This window comes from Copadichromis virginalis, linkage group LG20 (assembly GCF_057382275.1).
Source record: "Copadichromis virginalis isolate Kocher_CV1m ecotype Utaka linkage group LG20, C_Virginalis_male_GT1.1, whole genome shotgun sequence".
In the NCBI taxonomy this organism is placed as follows: domain Eukaryota; kingdom Metazoa; phylum Chordata; class Actinopteri; order Cichliformes; family Cichlidae; genus Copadichromis; species Copadichromis virginalis.
Window position 1 is genome coordinate 3,881,973 of NC_140637.1, and position 20,708 is coordinate 3,902,680.

Consider the following 20,708-nt stretch of genomic DNA (forward strand, 5'->3'; position numbering starts at 1 on the left):
TGTGAACCTCAGTATAAATGGCTTTACACTCCACCATTTTTACCTTGCTCTTTTTTAGCTTAGAGAAACTACAAAGAAGAGATGTGAAATGAGTTCAGAGAAAAGGTCAAATGTTTATTTGAATCACAAATTACATCTTTTCACAAGTAGATTGGGAAATGCTCCATCAGCTCTCCATAGTTTGATTATATTGTCTAAAAGTAAAAACAAAAACTGAACTGAGAACAGAGGTAACACAAGCAGACCCAGAAAGATTACCAGCAGATTGGATAATATGAGTAAAATATGAGTACCACAAAGAACAGGTGAGAAATAACACGAGAAACCACCTCAGGGATCAACAAGAATTACCAGAAACAGTGTGGCAAACAGGCCATTTGAAAAAGCACTGTGGGCAAGGAGACAGGGTGATAAACCACCAAAAGCTCTTCCACTGCTCCAAAGCATACCATCGGCCTTTTTTAATAATATTTTTCACTGTATGAATGGCTCGTCCAGGATCATAACCATAAAGCACCTCCACAGGTGCCACGGACAAAATAAATGTAGCATTAGTAAGAATTAGCCATTTGCAGGGTGAAAGATGGAGGAAATTTTCACTACATTCGAAACAGAAAATTGTCGATTCTATGCCCAAGTAGTCCTGTTCACTCGTTTTTTTTACATTCAGGATATGAACTCAAAGAATTCTAAGAAATTACTGGTGGATCGCTAGAAAAATGGTGATGAGATGGCGCATTGCTCCAGACATTTCCTCCACAGAGACATTGACATTGGTGTTGCATTTTGAAGGAGGGGAAGTCGATATACAAGGTCGTAAAAGAAGTACAAACCTGGGCTCTACGCAGTGGCTGATCACAGTTTGAAGTGGATGTGAATGTCAGATTGTTGATCTCCAAAAGTGACAGATAATGTGTGACACAGACACCCCTTATCTGACCTCAGAGTGGTGCTGGCTTAGGGCGCTTCTGATGGTAGCAGACCATCTGACATGCAGTTTGGACAGATCATAAAGGAAGGCAGAGGAAGGCACTCACATCACTTAGTGATGACAACAACATTATCATCCTTCTGGCAGACAAGGGTCGGTGCACAGTATTGCTAAACCAGAAAGACTATCATGAGAAGATTTTGTCACTACTTAGTGATGAAAATACTTACGAGCCCCTAAAACGAGACCCAGGAAGTGGCTACAGGAAGAGGGTGATAGACTGTCTGAAGCAGTTAGAACAAGACGAGGCTATTGACCGGACCTCATACCACAGGCTGTACCCAGGGGAGTCTACACCAAGTCTGTATGGTTTACCGAAAATACATAAACAGGGTGCACCTTTAAGACCGATCGTCTGCATGATCAACTCGGTAACCTATGTAGCAGTCCCCCGGACCAAGGAAGAAATAGAGAGAGCCTCGACGGGTGCAGTAATTTTTACTTTGAGATTCATTCAGAATCTAACAGTGCGCCAGGTGCGCCAATGCACCGTGAAAACTAAACAGAAACACAAAATACATTTTCTTAGACGCTTATTACAAATATGAACTCAAATAAAGCAGAAAATACAACAAAATATCAATTAAGCAAAGAAATACAACTTAAAACATGTACCTCGCTCCGCATTCCAAAGGCTGCAAATTGTTCGTTTCGCTAGAGTCCGGTATCACGCTGCTTCACGCTTCATTGAGAGCTGCCTACTGGGAAATGTGCGCCACAAAACCGGTCTGAGCTGGAAGTGCAGCTTGCCGCTAACTAAACAACAGAGCCCTCTACTGGACACTACGCGTAGCTGTTCAGGCTTAGATCAATAAACAAAACTGGACCTTTACACTCCCACCAAATCATGTATAATAAACAACATTCTTTACATGATTTCCAGCTTTAACATATGGACATTACTACAAGAACGAACACAATTTCAAATACATCATCAATAAACTTTCGCAAATACGCCTGATGTGACAGTATTGATTGAAACATCAATTAGTTATTTTCTAATAGAACTACAAGCTTTTGAACAGGTCGCTCAACTACGTGAGGTTTGTGTGCTGTTCCCTGCTTCTTTATTAAGCCTCGATCGCCAACTTGAAGCTTGACTCTGCGGACCAAACCGTCATCTTCTTCTGGAGCTTCAACCACTCGAGCCAGTTGCCACTGATTTCTGGGAAGCATGTCTTCTTTGATAATGACTATGTCATTGACTTTAAGATTTCGACGTGGTAGGTGCCATTTCTGTCTCATAGATATGTTCAGAAGGTACTCTCTTTTCCATCTACTCCAAAACTGCTCAGTGAGATACTGGACTCTGCGCCAACGTTTCCTTGCATATAAGTCCTCTTTCACAAACTTTCCTGGTGGAGGCAGTGCAACCTTTGATTTCATCAATATGAGGTGATTTGGAGTTAGAGGTTCAGGAGATTTAGGATCATTGATTCCATCGACGCTCAGTGGTCGACCATTAACTATAAACATCGCCTCATAGAATAGAGTTCTTAGAGAGCTGTCATCCAGCCTGCCTTGGCATTGAGCAATGGTGGCATTGAGAACATTGCGGATGGTTCGAATCTGTCGTTCCCACACACCTCCGGCATGGCTAGCAGATGGGGCATTGAAGACGAACTCACACTGTTTATTGGCAAGGAATGCTTCTAAGGCATCCATGTCACATTGTTTAAGAGACTCTCTTAGCTCATTTTTGGCTCCAATAAAGTTTGTACCCTGGTCACTGTACAACTTACAAACAGCTCCTCTTAAGCTGATGAAACATCTCAGAGCGTTGATGAAAGAGTCAGTAGAAAGATCCTCAAGCATCTCAATGTGGACTGCACGTGAGGAAAGACATGTAAAGAGGAGTCCGTATCTTTTATGCTCTTTGCGACCTTGTTTTGTGACAAATGGTCCGAAACAGTCCATTCCACAATACATGAAAGGATCTGAGATTTCAACTCGTTCCTTTGGAAGTTCAGACATGCGTTGTTCTTCTGGTGAACGTCTTAGTTTTCGACATTGAACACATTTGCTTATTAGTTTTGCAACTTCCTTGCTCCCACCAATCACCCAAAACCCATTCGATCTGATTTCCATGAGAGTTTGGCTTCTACCTTGATGACAAATCTGTGCATGAAAATGAGCAATGATCAACTTTGTAATGTGATGGTCTTTTGGGAGGATGATGGGGTGCTTAAGTCCCTGACAGAGTGTTGACTTCTTCAGTCTTCCTCCAACACGGAGAAGTCCTTGATCTAGCACTGGATCTACTCTAAAGAGGGGACTTGAACTTGGAAGGTTATCTCCCACCTTCAACACTTCCATCTCTTGAGAAAAGGCCTGCTGCTGAAGGAGCTTTATTATTGTGTCAGCAGCTGTTCTCCGTTCATCTACTGTTACAAAGTTTCCATACTGGGCTTTGCTGGATCTCAATCCTTTTATCCTTGCAACCACTTTAAGGAGCATTGACCAGCTTGAAAACCTTGACAAACGGCTGAGGATATTGTCTTGTTCACTTGTTTGAGTTGTGAGAGCTTTGACTGCTTTGACTTCTGGATCCCCTACTAACAACACAGCTGAGGGGCTGGGTGCATATGAAATGTCATGTTCCCACAGAAACTTTGGACCAGACAACCAACATGTTGACATGATTTCTGATGCACTGAGCCCTCTAGAGGCGTAATCTGCAGGATTCTGAGCTGTGTCAATGTAGTGCCACTGTCTGGGATCTGTAGTTTGCCTGTGACGATCTCTAGGGGGGCTAGTGCTGATGGGCAGTCATAACCAATCAATAGACCTACTTCACAGTTCAGCAATGGCTGTAACTTGTTAGCTAAGCCTTCAAGGTGTGGCCACTGAAGTGCAGTTTCCTTGGTAGGGATATGAGACTTGTCAACTGGGATAAAGTCACGAGAGTAGACGTGTTCTATTCGGACACGAGTCTCAGAATCAAACCCACGCACCTGTAAGTTGTTGGCAAGTTTACTTGCAACGACTGTGTCGACGGAAGTCATGGTGCTAAGCTTTAACTGCACTGGTTGGGCGTCTACATTTAGTTCTGAGGCCAAATCCTCTAAAATAAAGGATGAGTCACTCTGGGTGTCAAGCAGGGCATATGTAAGTATTTCTTTCTCAGGCTCAGATGCAACTGACACAAATACTGGTACTATGCTGGATGTGGAAGATAGTTTCCTTGTTAGTACATGAGTCATAACATTATGCACTTCCTTGTTTGCACCTTCATCTGGGGATTTAGAATCCTCAGTTTTCTTTTCTTTAGGTTCATTCACTCTTTCTGTGTGTAGACAGGTGGGGTGACGCCGACCACACTTACTACAGGAGTGACGTCCTCTGCATTCTTTGGTTACATGACCCCTCCTCAAACACCCAAAGCAGAGACGATTTTCTTGAATGAAAACTTTCTTGTCATCACTAGTTTTCGCTGCAAAAGCAGGACACTTAGCTATGCCGTGCGATTCTTCTTTGCAAAACAAACATGGGGGTTTAGGTCTAGAAGTAGATACTGGGATTGGTGGAGACTTTGGTTGGATGGTAGTACTGAGTGCCTTCGCTCTTTTAACATGCTGCTCTTCTGATGCCCTTTCGTTTATTAGGAATGGTGAGGCAACAGGATTGCAAACTACTTTAGCTTCATTTTGTATGAACTTTGTAAAGCGAGCGAAGTTGGGGTAGTCTTGGCTTTTGTCTAGCTCCTCCACCACAATGCGGCTCCATCTCTGCACTATCCACTCAGGCAGTTTTCTTAGAAGCTTGTGATTTTCCTCACAATCATTAAGGATCTCTAGGCCTTTGACTTGAGGGATAGCCTCTGCACAGCTTTGGAGAAAATCTGCCAACTCCCTCAGTGCTTTAGGATCATTGGCAGCTATTTTAGGCCATTTTGTGAGTTTAGCCCTAAAGGCTCTTTGGATAACAAATGGGCTGCCATACCTTTCCTCTAAAACGCTCCAAATGCCTGCGTATGCCTGCTCACTGTTGCGGAAGAAATATCCCTCTACTGCCTTTCGTGCTTCACCTGCAAGATAGCTCTTTAGATACAACATTTTCTCACACACAGGTAAAGGTTTGTCACCAATTAGTGCCATAAAGGATACCTTCCAATCCATAAACTTTAGGGGGTCGCCACTAAAGATGGTGGGCTCAGGTACAGGAAGCCTGTTTAGGGTAAGAGAGCTGGCGAGGGCTTGAACTAAGCTAAGTTCTTCACGTTCTAGAGTAGTATTGTGAGATCTAAATGTTGGTGCTTGTGGATTTAAAGAGAGCCGTGGTGCGCTGTTGGGGAGATTTGCGGAATTTTCTAAGTTGTAGCAGGACACTTGATCATGGCTTTCAATGTCATTTTGAGCGCTAAGGGCTCTTACTGTTACGGGGGTGATGAGTAAGAGAACCCAGACGCGGATCGCTCGTTAAGATTGAACAGTGTCTTTATTTACAGTGAAGCAAATCCAAAGTAATCCATAGTGCTAAGTCCCTTCCGTGCTCCCCTCGTGTGTCCATACGACTTTCGTAAACAGTGACGTCTCTCCTCTCGTATCTCCGTCTCACTCGTAGCCCGGCTTGGTGGAATACTCCAGCGCTGTCTGTCACTCAGCCACACCATTAAATAGTTCTGTCACAATGGTGGATGATTGGCAGCAGCTGGCGAGGAATCAGTTGCAGAGTGGCGGAACTTCCGGGTCGGACATCTCCCGTTGCTACGCAACCGCGTAACAACTACAACGGAGACAAAAACAGAGCGGGAGAACAAACACACACACACACACAGGTCGCCGGTCGGGGCACCGTCGAACCTGACACTTACTCGTGCAGCTGCTACTTTCACTTCGCTGTCTGCCTTTAACTGTTGAAGTTTAGTCTTTTCCTCCTCCAACTTTGCCTTTGTTTCCACTTCCTTTATTTTCCACTCATTTTCCATTTGGCTGATCTTGGTTTCCTGTGCCAATATTTCTTGTGTGGCCTTTGCTTGTTCCACTTTGGCTGCAAGTTCAGCTTCTGCTTCCACCTCACGACTGCCAGTAGACTCTGCCTTTGAGCGTGCAACTGAACCCTCTGGGAACGACGTTTCAGTTTTTGTATCACCAAACACAGAACCATAGTCCCTTTTGTTTAACATCACTCGTACTCTTTCCTTTTCAAGGCGATCGTTAAAGAGCTGATCGATATTTTCCTGTCGTTTAGCAACAACTTCACAAATGTCAGTTGTAAGCACTGCACAAGCATCCATTCGCTTAACAATGTCGGGCGTCATGGATTGGCTGCGGCGAATGGGTTCATAATGCTGTTGTACTACAGCGTGCTTGTCTCTTATGTCATGACTGGCATTGTTTAGCTCTTCAGGTGAGCAGAAAGTTTTCAGCTTTGTTCTGATTTCTTTAGCTGCCTTCTTCCAAGTGTCATAAGCTTTGTTAAATGCCTTCTCATTTTTCTTTGCCTCATATTCCTGCATTTCTTTACCCTTTTCAGTTAAATGCCTTTCACGATTGCTGGATCTTACTCCTTGTTGCTCTGAGTCGTCGGCTTCTTCAGCAGCGTTCAACATTTTGTTACTGTAATGTGTATGTTGCTCTATGCGATAACGTCTGGACTTAAACTTACGTGAGTGTTACTTTTGGAAACAATGCTCACATCAGACATTTACATCACATAAATAAACAGATTAGCACCCACATATTAGACAAAATGTAACTGTAAATACCGCTGATATACGTTACTTTCAAGAAGAATAAACCCATACAATTCAAAGATTGTAATTACTCAGTGCAATGCAGTATACCTTTAAGGCTGTAACCACAAAAATATTTAAGGCAAGTAATTCTGAATTAGAGTGCAGAGTCCTGTTATCAGCAAAGTCCTTAATGGGCATAATACCTGCACCTTCGTAAAGTGACCATCAGAGTTCAAAGGGGAGGTAGGCAACGAAGCAAAGATGATCTTGACTGGTGTAGAAATCTCTCACAGCTGACACACGGACCCAGCTCGTGGCACGGGCTGCACTCATCTGGCATGGGAGCTAGCAAGTAGCCTTCACTCAGCGATCGAGTTTTCACTGTAGCAGTCCCCCGGACCAAGGAAGAAATAGAGAGAGCCTTGACGGGTGCAGTAATTTTTACTTTGATATTCATTCAGAATCTAACAGTGCGCCAGGTGCGCCAATGCACCGTGAAAACTAAACAGAAACACGGGGGCAGGGATAGCTCAGTAGGTAGCGTGGCGGCCCCATGATCGGAAGGTCGGGGGTTCGATTCCCCTGAACAGCTACCCAGAGGTACCCCTGAGCAAGGTACCGTCCCTACACACTGCTCCCCGGGCGCCCAATGGCTGCCCGGGGACTGCCCGGGCACTGCTTCACTGAGTGAATGGGTTAAATGCAGAGAGGGATTTTCCCCACGGGGACCAATAAAGTACACTTTCTTTCACTTTCTAAAAAATACATTTTCTTAGACGCTTATTACAAATATGAACTCAAATAAAGCAGAAAATACAACAAAATATCAATTAAGCAAAGAAATACAACTTAAAACATGTACCTCGCTCCGCATTCCAAGGGCTGCAAATTGTTCGTTTCGCTAGAGTCCGGTATCACGCTGCTTCACGCTTCATTGAGAGCTGCCTACTGGGAAATGTGCGCCACAAAACCGGTCTGAGCTGGAAGTGCAGCTTGCCGCTAACTAAACAACAGAGCCCTCTACTGGACACTACGCGTAGCTGTTCAGGCTTAGATCAATAAACAAAACTGGACCTTTACAACCTATAACATCTCCAAGTTTCTGGCTTCGATCCTCAACCCGCTGGTGGGCAGCTCTGAACACCACAACCTTGGATTTTGTTGAGAAGGTGAGAGATGTCATTATGGAGGCATATGAAACCATGGTCTCGTACGACGTTACATCTCTCTTCACTTGCATCCCAGTCACGAAAGCGCTGGAGGTAGTCCGTAAGAGATTACAGGATGACACCAACCTCAGCAACAGGACCACTCTCAGCATCCACCAAGTGTGTTTGCTTTTGGAACTGTGTCTTCATTCCACCTACTTCACATACAAGGGTCAGTTCTACAGGCAGAAACATGGGTGTGCCGTGGGCTCCCCAGTTTCACCCATCGTGGCCAATTTGTACATGGAAGAAGTGGAAAAGAGGACTTTGCTGTCCTACCCTGGAACACCACCAAGCCATTGGTTCAGATATGTGGATGACACCTGGGTGAAAATCAAATCTCAGGACGTACTACATTAACTCGGTGGACCGACACATCAAATTCACCAGGGAGGATATGAAAAGTGGCAGGTTAGCCTTCTTAGACTGTGAGATTTCCATCAGGAATGGGGGACAGCTGACGTCTACCGTAAACCTACACATACGGATCAGTATCTAAGGTTTGACTCTCATCATCCACTGGAGCACAAACTGGGTGTCATCAGGACGCTACAACACAGAGCGAACACCATCTCCACAGACACAGCGGCCAGGGAGGCAGAAATTGTATTGGTATAGCGCTTTACTCAGGACCCCAAAGTGCTTTACACTACATTCAGTCATCCACCCATTCACACACTGGTGACGGCAAGCTACATTGTAGCCCCTAACTTGACGCGTGCACATTCGCACCTCTACGCGTGTCCAAGAAAAATCCATCGCGCCCCAAAATATCATATTTTAACGCGCGTGAACCGGAAATGTGGGAGGGATGTGGGAGGAAGTTTTGCAAGACCGGTATCTTTGCAAGATGGCAGCTGTCGAGCTAGCGCTTGAAGAGAGAGTCTCCCTTCTCTATTTACTGTGGAGAGCAGAGTAGCGGCGTAAAGGACATCCTTGCCGTACCTGGGTCCATCAGGTCCTCCAGAGGCGTGAGCAGTTTGGTGAGTTTCACCACTTGCTCCAGGAGCTGCGCCTGGATGACGGCCGATTCCAGCGCTATCACCGTCATTCACTCGGCCAGTTTGAGGACCTGCTGTCCCGCGTCGGTCCCAGAATCGCCCGCCTAGACACCGACTACAGGCGCTCAATCCCACCTGCAGAGCGCCTGTCCGTCTGCGTGAGGTTAGTAAAAGTGTTTAATACGTAGTCCTTTATTGACACCTGTGCTAATATATGCTAAACCATCCATTTATACACTGCTAACATGGATGTTAATGCTCTCGGTGTTTACTGAAAGCAAACTGTGGTACAGAGACGACTCTTTATAATATTTCTAGTGATACTCAGAAGGTCTCATCAAGTCCCGATTTAATTCGATTTATGCTGTTATCAGTGTTTGCATGATAGCATGGCTGTGGTGTCACATCAATGTATGTGCTCGGGGTTTGCTGATATCAAACTGTAGCATTAGGACCACTGAGTTAACCTTGTAGTGATACTCACTCCTTTTTATTTAGACCTGGTTTAATTCTGGGATAGTTGAATATTTGTATATAATCCCTGCAGCTGTCAGACTCTATAGCAGGGGTCACAGCCTTTATTAAAACAGAGTTAGATAAAACTGTGAACAGTTTGATTCATCTCTAGTTACATGGTTCTATCTTGATAAGCTGTCTTATCACAGATTAATTTTTCAAAAATATTAATGATTTAAGCAAGGAAAGGGCTACATGTCAACATACAACTCTTTATTTCTATTAATGTCTTACTTCATTCCTACCTGATTGACATGTTTAGAAATTATGAGTGATTGGCTCACTGTAGTGGCAAAAGTTGCTACCAATCAAATTATGATATATTAAAGTTAAAATAAAACAACTGTTTTAGATATTATCTAATATACATTTTGTAATTATCCTTATAATTACAAAATGTTTTATGTAAGATTTAAGTTTTGTGATTTAAATCTGACATCACCAAAGTATTTTGGAATTTGAATAATGTATTTTGTAACTGCAGCACACATAATACTGATTTTGAACAATTTTGTCCAGGTTCCTTGTCACCGCGGACTGCTTCAGCACCAAGCGTTCAGTTACAGAGTCGGTGAGCCAGATCACCCCCCAGGCAGCGACGGCCATCTGGGACTGTCTAGTGGACGACTTCATGGCTGTGCCTTCACCTGGAGACTGGCGGTCCATCACAGAGGGACTCCAGGAGCGCTGGAACTTCCCTCTGTGCTGTGCAGCTCTGGATGGGAAGCACGTCCAGACAAAGGCACCCCATATATCATATAGGAGACACACACATTGATATACACTAAATATTTATTTCATTTCTTTTTTGTGGTGCCCAAATTGATGCACCTGCTTGATTTTGTTTAAATAATTATTGCACACTTTTTGTAAATCCAGTAAACTTCTTTTCACTTCTCAAATATCACTGTGTGTGTCTCCTGTATGATATATTTAACTGACATTTTTTTATTGTAACAACCAACGATTTATACAGGAAAATAATGTCTATTAACAAGGTTGCCCAAACTTCTGCATCCCACTGTATTAGTATATTTTGTCATTAGTATAATATGAAATAAATTCTACATGTGTCAAGTCGTGTGCCAACATTTGCTGTGTAGTAGAACTGAGACATTAGTCATTATAAAAATTTATTTGAAATAATATTAAAATTCTCACACAGAAATACATTAAACATAAATATATAAAATATAAGTATTTACAGAGAGACAGGAATAAAAAGGACCAGCTGCTCTCCAGAGCAGGAACCAGGCTAAGGAGGAAATGCTCCATTGGAGACTGGTGTGGCTCCAGCTCCACCACCGATGGACCGTCCTGGGACCCGTCCCTCATCTGCCTCGGAGCCGTCCTCCCCTGTGGGCCTGTAAAACAGCACAAAACACAAAGAAATGAGAAGGCTGCTACTAGATTTTAATTTCAACCTTGAAAAAAACAAACAAACCAAAAACAGGATATAATCAGATTGGTTGTAGATATTTAGTAAAGGTGATCACAGGCAATCCCACCGACTAAAAAGGTATCAGTGCTTGCTGTACATATCTGTGGGTGCAGCAGCAGGAGCTCAGGGACTGGGGAGCCAGGAGAAGCAACAGGGGATGCTCTGCTTCAGAATCAGTTGGTTCTATCAATACAGTATTAAATGTTAACAGGTTGAATATAATAATCATAGAGTAGACAGTGGTCCCTCATTTATTGCAGCAGGGGTTCTCAGAATAACTAGCCCCTGGCCACGCACTTTATACACTGTTTTCCACACACACACATGAACATTGGTCACAGTTCTCACAATTGATTCTCAAAGTGCAAACCTTTGTAGATTGCAAAACGTAAAAGTATTAATATGCCGCGGTTTGTCTTCATCTGCCTGCCACTTTCGTGCGCCTTTTTCCCTCGCGGTGCAGGTGTCTATTTCCGAATGAGGGTCATAGTTATGGGTGTCTTCGTGCTGTTTTTTCTATTGGACGTGATGGTTATCAAAACCAAACATGATAAATTTGGCAAGCGCAGGAGATTTGTCAATCAGGCTGCAGAATGCAATGCTGTCCGGTGCAACAAAAGAAAATGAAAATTAAGAAAAAAGAGGCAGTGACGGATGAACAGCGGGACCACTGTGTGCTGTTTATTAATAAACAATAAAATATATTCTTAAATGACAACATGCCTAAAAGCAGAACGGTATTTGTACGTCAGTGGGAAAATAGCGGTGGCTTGCTAGCTTTTGTGCGGCTTCCCCGGGTCAGTGAAAACTTTAGAGAAAACTTAAGAAAAATGAATGAACTTACCAGGTTGCCCGATCTCTTTACATATCTTCCTCCAAGCTCGGTCCTTTATATTCCTGTCTCGGTCCAGAAAGCAGCTGGTGTCGTACGGCTCCGGGTTGTTTGCTACGGCATTGATTAGCCTTCTTTCTATTGAAGAATAAAGGGCTTTGGCTGGATCTGCCCCTTTGAACTAGGTAACAGCCACGTCACCAGGCTCCTGATTGGTTGTCGCGGCGCGATTTGACGCTGGAGTTCAGATTTTTCCAACTCGAGCGGGGGACGCGAAACGCGTGTATGCACAAAATGCAACACATAAACTCACGCGCGTGGTTTTTTTCGCGCGTGAGTGTAGCGCGTTTCAGGCGTTTCAGGCGTTTTCGCGACGCAAATCTGCTTCCGAATTTTCGCGGGAGCCGCAATCGCGGGTCAGCGCGCCTTTCCATTGACTTTACATGTAAGCCTGACGCTCTGCCTGCCTCTATCGCGTTCGGTGTGAACACACCGTTATACATCAGGGAAACCAAACAACCTGTGGCGAAGCGGATGGCACAACACAGAAGAGCTACCTCGTCAGGTCAGGACTCTGCAGTCTATTTACACCTACAGGCCAGTGGACACTCTTTCAATGATGAGGATGTTCACATTCTGGACAGGGAGGAACGCTGGTTTGAGGGCGGAGTCAAGGAGGCCATTTACGTGAAAGGGAAAGACCATCTCTGAATCGAGGAGGGGGCCTAAGGGTACATCTTTCGCCATCTTACAATGCTGTGATTGCAGCCATTCCCCAACTCTCTGTGAATGGTACTCATGGCCATTGATCAGTGGTCTTTGATCAGTGGGTTTTGGTCAGTGGTTGTTGATCAATGGTCATGAGAATCTGCATAATTATGATTAAGGAACTGACCTCCCAGCCCATTGTTCCTTCAGTGGGCTGGTTTCAGTCATTATGCAAATTTCCTGTTTATAAGCTTGAAACTTGGATGAGTGACAAAACGTTTCTCCCACAAAATGCCACGTCCAGATGAACAGAATCAACTTTTGGAGATGCTCGTCATCTTCAGCTCTCTCCCTTCTCCCTTCCTTTTTTTGGTACTTCTATGCCGGAGTCTTAATGTTTCTTATGGTTGTGATCGATTGCCGGCCAACCCTTTGACTCTGGAAAAAAGGTTGACTTTCATTCAAAGCCAGCCATGTTGGAAGAATCAGGTCAGGACACAGTCCAAAGTTGCCTTTATAACACCTAAGTGATTTCTCGCTACTTGAAATACTCTTCGATTTAGGCAATGGTGCTGTCTGCACCGTGCATACACTTGTTTGCTGTGAATTCACTGGACAGCTACCTGCTCATGTTGATGCTGTTGAACATCACACAGTTTTCATATTATGCTACAGGCACTTGCAATCTTATTGCCTTTGATACGGTTGCTTCGAACATGGAGACCTGGTCTGCGACTACTGCTGTCTTTAAGGTAGATTTGGTGCATCCAGAAGGCGATAAATACGGAGTTGGTCTGCTATGATTTTGTGATGAAGTTGGCAATCGCATGCAATCTTTTTGTGATAATACCAAGGTTACTCTGGTAAATCAGAAAAAAGCTACTTATTGCTGTCTGTTTAATATATTTTGCCCTTTATATACAAAGAAATTGACATTAAACAAAACCTCACAGATTTGAAACAGAGGTTTAGAAATTCCTCCACTAATAGTGACACAAGCACTCAGCAGCCTTGCTTTTATATACAAATATAACCAGAATACAGTTGAATTGAGTCTCTTATTGTAAAAAAACTTAAAGGTAGCCCTCATTGGCATGGACTGACTCAGACTGATTGCAATGTGTTGGCAGTGTGTTTCCTAATGGCAAGGAGATCGACTTCCTGTTTTTACTCTACTGAGACTGAGCAGTTTGGGAGGAGAAGCAGACTGGAGACTATTTACTGTCAACAGACATGCATTGCAGATTTGCATTGCCAAGTGCATCTCAAAGAGAAGACGAAGAAGTCTAAGAAAGTTTTCTGCAGCCTTAACAACACTTGAGGTTGATGCTTGACAGTTTTTCCTCTTATGTCTCTGAACGAATGTCTGCCGGCCTTGACTCGCAGAAAAGCAAGTCTTTGTACTGGTATCAACGCAGTAATATTCTGTTCCTAAGCCAGAAAGTACTTTTAACATTTTATCATGCAAATATGGATGAGCATCAAGTGTTGCACTCATTCGTGATAAGTCTCCTACAGTTGTCACCTCGGGTTATAGTGCCCCACCTCGAGCGTACAAACTGTGGGTGCAGGCTGAATGCCTCTCCCTGAAGGAGATAGGCCTGTGTCTTCAGCTGCAGATGACAGCTGGCTTTGCGAGCAGCCGAGTCAAGCTGTGCAGAATTGATAAAGCGGAGTGCCTCTTTTGCCCCTCTGTCAGGTAATGTGTTTTTGTTCTCCTGGGAGTAAGTGTGGTTGGTAGCCAGTGTGCCACCAGCCATCTGTAATCCAATTACCCTTCTACGGGACAAGCTTCCCCATCAGCTGCTGATCATTCACACACCTCATCAACAGAAGAACATGAAAGCAGATGTTACACATGCATTGTGTTTTGCTTCCTAAGAAACCAGTGAGCTCTTAACTCACTTTTGGTCACAACATGAATCTGACAATCCATCATTTTCCTGCAGCATGACTTAAAGTCTTAATATCCAACTCCCTCATCAGTTATTACTCCAGGTGCATGACAGATTTTCCCCTGTCTCGCACTTTCACTTACCTGAGCAGCTGACATAGTACAACCTGCATAAATTCCTTTCAAACTCCTTGACGTTAATCTTTTTACCAAGATAAATCTTCTAACGTTAGGGCTCACAATTTATTTCAGTACAGGGTTACTTAAGGGAAAGAAGTCACACTGCCAGCACCCGGATATCCCTGCAGGAAGGGTCTTTTTTTTCTCTCTTGACAGTTAATTGTAGAGCTTTGCAACGTTGGCTTTACATGTTGGCCGTGTACTTGCCAAGGTGGAGATAATGTGTGGAGTGGGAGATCTGTTATTTCCTCGGGTGGCTTTTTTAGCTGCTCTGGTGCTGATTCTTCTTCCTTTGTTATGTTTGGCGTGGCACCAAAGTGAATATGCTATAGCCCTCCCGCTGCCACATACACCTTCTGTCATTAAAAATAGGCTGCTGTTCGCTCGGGACAGATTTCACCTTCTTTGCGTTTGCTGGAGCAGAGCTCTCACATTTTTTGACAGGAAAAGCAGGAGAGGAGGTAGTGACACACACACACACATGCACACAAAGTAGTTAAACTTTTATAGACCTAGACACACTTTTATACCTGATGGCAGGCTACACTTGAACAAACCCACACTCTTAGGCTGTCATAAGTTGCACACAATCCACCCTGACTGTCTTTGCATTAGCATCGGCGTCCATCCGTTCAACGTATTCTGCTCGCGTAGTGTGGCCTGTCTGCTTTCATGTTAGGACTCACTTTGAGTCTTAACCCCATTGGATGTAATCACAAAAGTGTGAGTCTGTAATCCCGCTGTTTCATCTCCTTATTAAGCCCTAACACTGCTATTATTAATTCACCGTGTCAGTTTATGGTTACTCTTTTTTACTGGCGATGTTTTATTTATGCAGCTTGACATCACTTCTCTGACTTTCTGACTGAATTATTCATGTCGGATAACAATTAATGCGCGTGTGCTCACGAGGAAGAGGGTGCAACTCTTTCCATTTTTGTTGATTTGTTTGTCAGAACATCACCTCATCACAAAGTCTTGCTGTGTAACACTGATGTAATGGTTTTTGGTGTCTGCCCTGGCAGCTTTACTTTTTCTTCCTTTTGCAGGAGTGTTGTTAGTTCCCCTTTGTAAAAGCAAAGGGGAACCCTAGAAGTGGCTTTAGAGAATGATGGAGGCGTGAATGTGGTATTAAAGAAAATTAGTGTAATTGGACTCAATAAAATGCCTTCTGCAAGCTTATGCATGCCCAGCACAATGTGAAAAGGTAAAGAAGAAGATAGAACCTTCTGATTTTTTTATTCCTGTTCTGATCTCAATGAAAGCTACTAATTCAGATGGCTGTTTGGTAGCATGATAGATGGGATGGTGTGAGGTAATAGAGCAGTAAATACAGATTCTCAAAGCTTCTTGTTCACGTCTAACTTGTCTTGTCTCTAGTTTGGGAGAACAGAGGTGATAGACAACACGCTAAACCCAGACTTTGTCAGGAAGTACATCCTGGACTACTTCTTTGAGGAGAAGCAGAATCTGCGCTTTGACGTGTGAGTTATTCTATTTGATCCATTTCTCTGAGGACACACACTGAGGTTTTTTTTTTAGTTATGCCGCCCTCTTCTCCAGTTCTTCATTTATTTCCAACGCAGCATCTTCTTAACATCCTCTCCCTTACCGTGCTTCCTTGTCCCCCATCTATCTCATCATCCCTTCTCCCCTTTTTCCTGCCTGTCATTTTCTCTCAAAGTCACTCTTTTTCTATCTTCTCTTGCTCGTCATCAGCTTGAGTCTCTCCCAAGGAATTATTCATTGGTGCAGTGTCTCAGTAGTCATTCGTTGAGTGGAGATTGGTATAAGGTGATAAATATTTCATATAAAGTTTTATCCTTAATCTTCCTGCTGCTAAGAAAAGCAAATGTCTGAAAGCAAGTCCCATAAAACTCACAAAGACCGCTGTCCTGGCGTTCCTCTGTTGAAAAGGTCTGACTAGTGAAAGGGTCAGGAAGGTGCAGCTTCATTTTGAGGTCTCCCAGAACAGAATCAGGATAATTTCTCCACCCCCTTCTTCCTGCAGGATTGGAGATGTTCTTACAAAAATCCATATCCGCCAAAGCATGAATTCCCTGGTGGACTAGGATGTTTCCTTCCAGGACTGCACTGAAGGTCTCTGAGGAGTTTTAGACACTTAATGAATTAATTTGGTGCAAGACTGGGACAGTAAAGGAGGGAGTGCACTCCCTCACAATCTGTGTTACTCATTTACTTCTCTCTTTTATCACAGAGGTGGGAGGCAGGGCGTGCTCAGATTTAATTACTTTTCCATTAAGTTTGACTGGCAGATGCTCCAAACCCACTCTCCTTTGGTGGATTGTTTCAGTATGTGCCCCCTGGCAGAGAGTGGAAATTACATTCATAAACTATAGAATGACTTCCTTAATTAACTGTCACATTACTGCTTACGTGTTTCTTCCCCCCTCCCCATTTTTTCTTTTTTTTGGGCTAGGCGGCTCTCCCCCGGTGTGTGATTGACAGACAAAAAGTGTCCACACCGCAGTCACTTTCCTTTAATTAGCACCAGCACAAAAAAAATCTTCTGTTGTCGTGCCCACGCACTAACCTCTGCCATTTGTGGTCTCTTTGTGATTTCAGGTATGATATTGATTCTAAAAGTCCAGATCTGGCAAAGCACGTAAGTGAAAAACTTTTCTAAGAGTCGGGAGCTCAGCTTTACTTCATACACAACCCTTTAGTCGTCAGTGCATGTGATATTTAGGTTCTATGCAAACCAAAGTTTGTAGCATCTAAATGCTCAAATATATTCAGAAATAATGAGTGAATTGTGCTTCATCTGCCAAAATGTTGTTTGTTATTATTATGACTTTTTTTTAGTCTTTCATCAGCTAAAATGAGCTATATTATTCCTCTGGAGCGATAATAATCAAACTTTCATTTGCATCTGGCATAGACTCATTACTTTTTTTTTCTTTTAAATGAAAAATGAAGCATTGCACATCATTATCAAAGCTATTCAACACATTTCCCTGTGTGCGCCGTGGTGCTCTTTGCAGCTGCGAATTTTGATTTCCAAGACAGCCGACAATTTTTCTAAACAGTATCTATTTATTTTAAAATGGCAGGACTGTCTGAAAGGCGAGGTCCTTTGTTGTGCAGCATACATTCAAGAGAACAGCTCATTAAGGTGAATGTATGTTAGTGTCGTCTTTTATGCTGAAAGCTTTGATAGATAAACTCATACAATGCAGACACAAAACAATATATTTGCAGCACTTGGTTTGCATACTGCCAAAATGCTCATCATCAAATATGTCACGTGACGCTTTGTTGTTGCGCTTTTGCATTGTGCTCCATACTCTGGAAACAACCTGTGTGATGTGTGTCTCCGTCACCTTCCTTCTTTTGCGCTCTTTCGCTCTCCTGTTCGCTTCCTGTGAGGCTCTGTGACTCTTTACCCTCTGCTGTTCTCATTCTGCCTCTCTGCTCTCTCACATTTTCACTTTTGCTCTTCTTTCTCGCACTTGGTTGATGACAGTCTGGTATTTGAGTCATGTGTCTTCTGTTCCATGATATGCTCTGTTGTGTCACTGCTGCTGCCTGGTCTCTCTCTCTTCTTCCTCCTCCTCCTTCTTCACCCCGGAAGCCAACCGAATTTAACGTACGTGTCTGCCTCAGACGTCCTAATTAATAACTGTACAATGCTTACAATTATGCTTAACTCCTCACGGCCTCTCCTTGTTACCCCCCGTGATCCATTTGAATGTTCCCATCCTACGTCTCTCTCTCGATCCCACTTTATGCCCTCCTCCCCATGGCAGGACTTCCTGGGACAGGTCTTCTGTACGCTGGGAGAGATCGTGGGCTCACCTGCCAGTCGCTTGGAGAAACCGCTCGGGTGAGTGGAGATTTCACAGTGTTCAATTTGCAGAGTTGTGTGACAAGAATGGCAGGCTCTCAGTGTTTTTTAAATGGAAGTAGACAAAGAGCAGTTTTAATTTGGAAGTTTTCAGATATGAGATAATGAAAACTCAGTGCCACCTCTCAGCCTATTCAATCACAGCATGGCTCTTCTGCTGGATTTCATCCATGCCAGCGAAGCTGACATCTCCCTTCTAGAGCCATCTTTATTGTACATTACAGTGCGAGATTAGACCAATGTGCTTGGATGGGAATGGGTAATTGAACATGACCAGGGGCTTCCACAATACAATTACTGTCATTAGGGAGGTGATCTAGCTCTAAGAGTGGATTGAAGTCAGCAGGAGACACATGACACTATCAGCTCCTTAGTGTAAACTGGGAAATAAGAAAGCCTGAAGCACTTGGCACCCACAGACCTGTGTGCAGCTCTTTGAGTTATGTGTCTTTTTGAGAGTGCGAAGGAGGGTTTGACACACTGTGAAGCCTGTGTTGGTGTGTGAGACCACGAGTGCAAAATATATGCCTCTATGTGAAGTATGAGGCGGTGCTGGCCCCGGCAGCGGGGGGGTTTGTGAGAACAGCAGGGCTTTGGTGTCGACCATGAACTCAGCCAGGGACCGGGGGTTGTGGATTACAGAGCTCGGTGCCCTTCGGTGTTGAATAAGAGGATGAGCAGGATCAAGAGACCGTGTTCACCAGTGTGCTGTAAACTAGGCTTCACATAAACTAGGCTTCACACCTCACATCAGAGACAGGGAGGAGGATCACGAGCCCCAGGCACACATGATGGAGAAAAGTATTGATTCCACAACCTCAGCAGGGTACCTTGATCATTGCTGAGAGGGTGATGATGATCATAAGTTTGATGTTACAGTCCACAATTTATTAGAAAGTCAAGAAATGAGCCCCTGTGAAAACTTTCACTTGGGTTGCTATTAGCTGTTCCTTTCAAGTTTGGAAGTAACAATTCACGAAGCGCAAGAACAGTGAAGGTTTCTTTTGATTCTTTTCAACTCCATGACACTCAGTTAAGGGTGCAGTTTTCATCTGCCCTCTTTTTTTATTTGAATAGTTAAATAATGTGCATGAGAAACGTAGTTGTTCTCCCCTCCTGTGATAGACGAAATCCCAAAAGTTGTTTAATGGCTTTTGTGCTCCATTTCCTTGTCATACATCCTAAAGTGACACTGTCTCTCTGCGCCATAGCTTTGAGGAACAGCTCCTGCAGGGACTGAGGAAATCTGTTAGTCATGCTTAAAGGAGCCCTCCCAAGGCACGCTGCATTCAATGACCTGCTTAAGAAGCACATCAGCACCCCTTTCCCTATTTTCCAGACTTCATCTTTCATTTATTCGTCTTCCTTCCATCTACCAGATTCTTTTCTTCTGGCTTGACCCCTTTTTTCTTCATCGTGTTCTTTATTCCTTTTGTTCTTCCAGACCTCTCCCTCTTTTTCTTTCTGCTCCAACCAGCACGCAAGCACATATCAAAGCCTAAAACTTACCCAAAGTTTAATCCAGTCATAATTTTGATTTTAAATCTAAAGGCAATTCTAACTCCTCCGCCTCCCTTTTTTAAACTTTTTTAGGACCTAACTGCGTGTTTACAGATTCATATGCAATCAGCTTGGAAGACATGTGGCTTCAACTCTTTCCTCTACAGCTATACAATATAGCAGTAGTATTTTACTGGCTGGCAAGAGGATAGAGGCAAGCAATTTTGGCATTTTCACCCATGCTGACAGATAGTAGAGACAGATGGAAAATATGGATAGAGAGAGAACATTGACACTGGAGATGAGGAGTAAAGCTGGTTTGCCAGCCGTTGACATTTAGCCTCGCTTTCCCAGTATTTGCATAGCTGAAAAACTATAGTCAGTCAGTATTCTGACAAAGATAGCAGGCTAATATACAGAGTGATCTCCTTAAAATGAGAAATATGAGATTTTATCTATAACTGAAAAAACTGCATATAGGTGCTTCACAGTTCAGTTAAATAAAATATAACATCACATCCTTCCCTCCACTTGCCAAGGGTGCAAAACACCCGTGAACACTTTTGTTTCCTTTCTCAGGGAGTGCTGCTAGCTTGAGAGACACACATATCTGAGTTAAGATTAGCACATTAATGCATGCTGCTATATAGAAAGAGAGTTTACAGAAAATCAAAATGCAAACACAGTAATATACCTTATGTGTCGTGTCCGTCATTCATACTACTGCACACAGAGGTCCAACAACTCCTGTAAAGGCAGTTTTATGGAACAGACCAGTGGTTCATTACAGACATAGTGGTACAAATACTTCCGTTTATAATCTGTTTTTAATGAGAGGCATGCATCAAAATTATTGGTGCAGGAAGAAATGTCAAGCTGAGTGACTGATGGG

At 43.5% G+C, this 20,708-nt stretch overlaps 1 protein-coding gene and 2 long non-coding RNA genes across 4 annotated transcripts in view; 2 read left to right on the top strand and 1 right to left on the bottom strand.

Moving 5' to 3' along the window:
- The window catches only part of cpne5a (copine Va), a 97,614-nt gene that overhangs the window by 14,632 nt on the left and 62,274 nt on the right, over nt 1–20,708 (top strand). Inside the window, exons 4-7 of one of the 2 annotated variants that reach the window (XM_085443077.1) lie at nt 15,829–15,932; nt 17,035–17,074; nt 18,044–18,058; nt 18,219–18,295. In XM_085443077.1, the coding sequence (XP_085299203.1) occupies nt 15,829–15,932; nt 17,035–17,074; nt 18,044–18,058; nt 18,219–18,295 (236 nt within the window). The remainder of the gene's footprint in view (nt 1–15,828; nt 15,933–17,034; nt 17,075–18,043; nt 18,059–18,218; nt 18,296–20,708) is intronic. The other variant, XM_085443078.1, reaches the window with a different exon arrangement.
- LOC146684057 (uncharacterized) lies at nt 8,588–10,470 on the top strand. Its single transcript, XR_014917307.1, has 2 exons — nt 8,588–9,040; nt 9,913–10,470. It is a non-coding gene; the product is annotated as an uncharacterized LOC146684057 (long non-coding RNA).
- On the bottom strand, nt 10,510–11,992 carry LOC146684058 (uncharacterized). Its single transcript, XR_014917308.1, has 2 exons — nt 11,679–11,992; nt 10,510–11,017 (listed from the first exon to the last, which is right to left on the bottom strand). It is a non-coding gene; the product is annotated as an uncharacterized LOC146684058 (long non-coding RNA).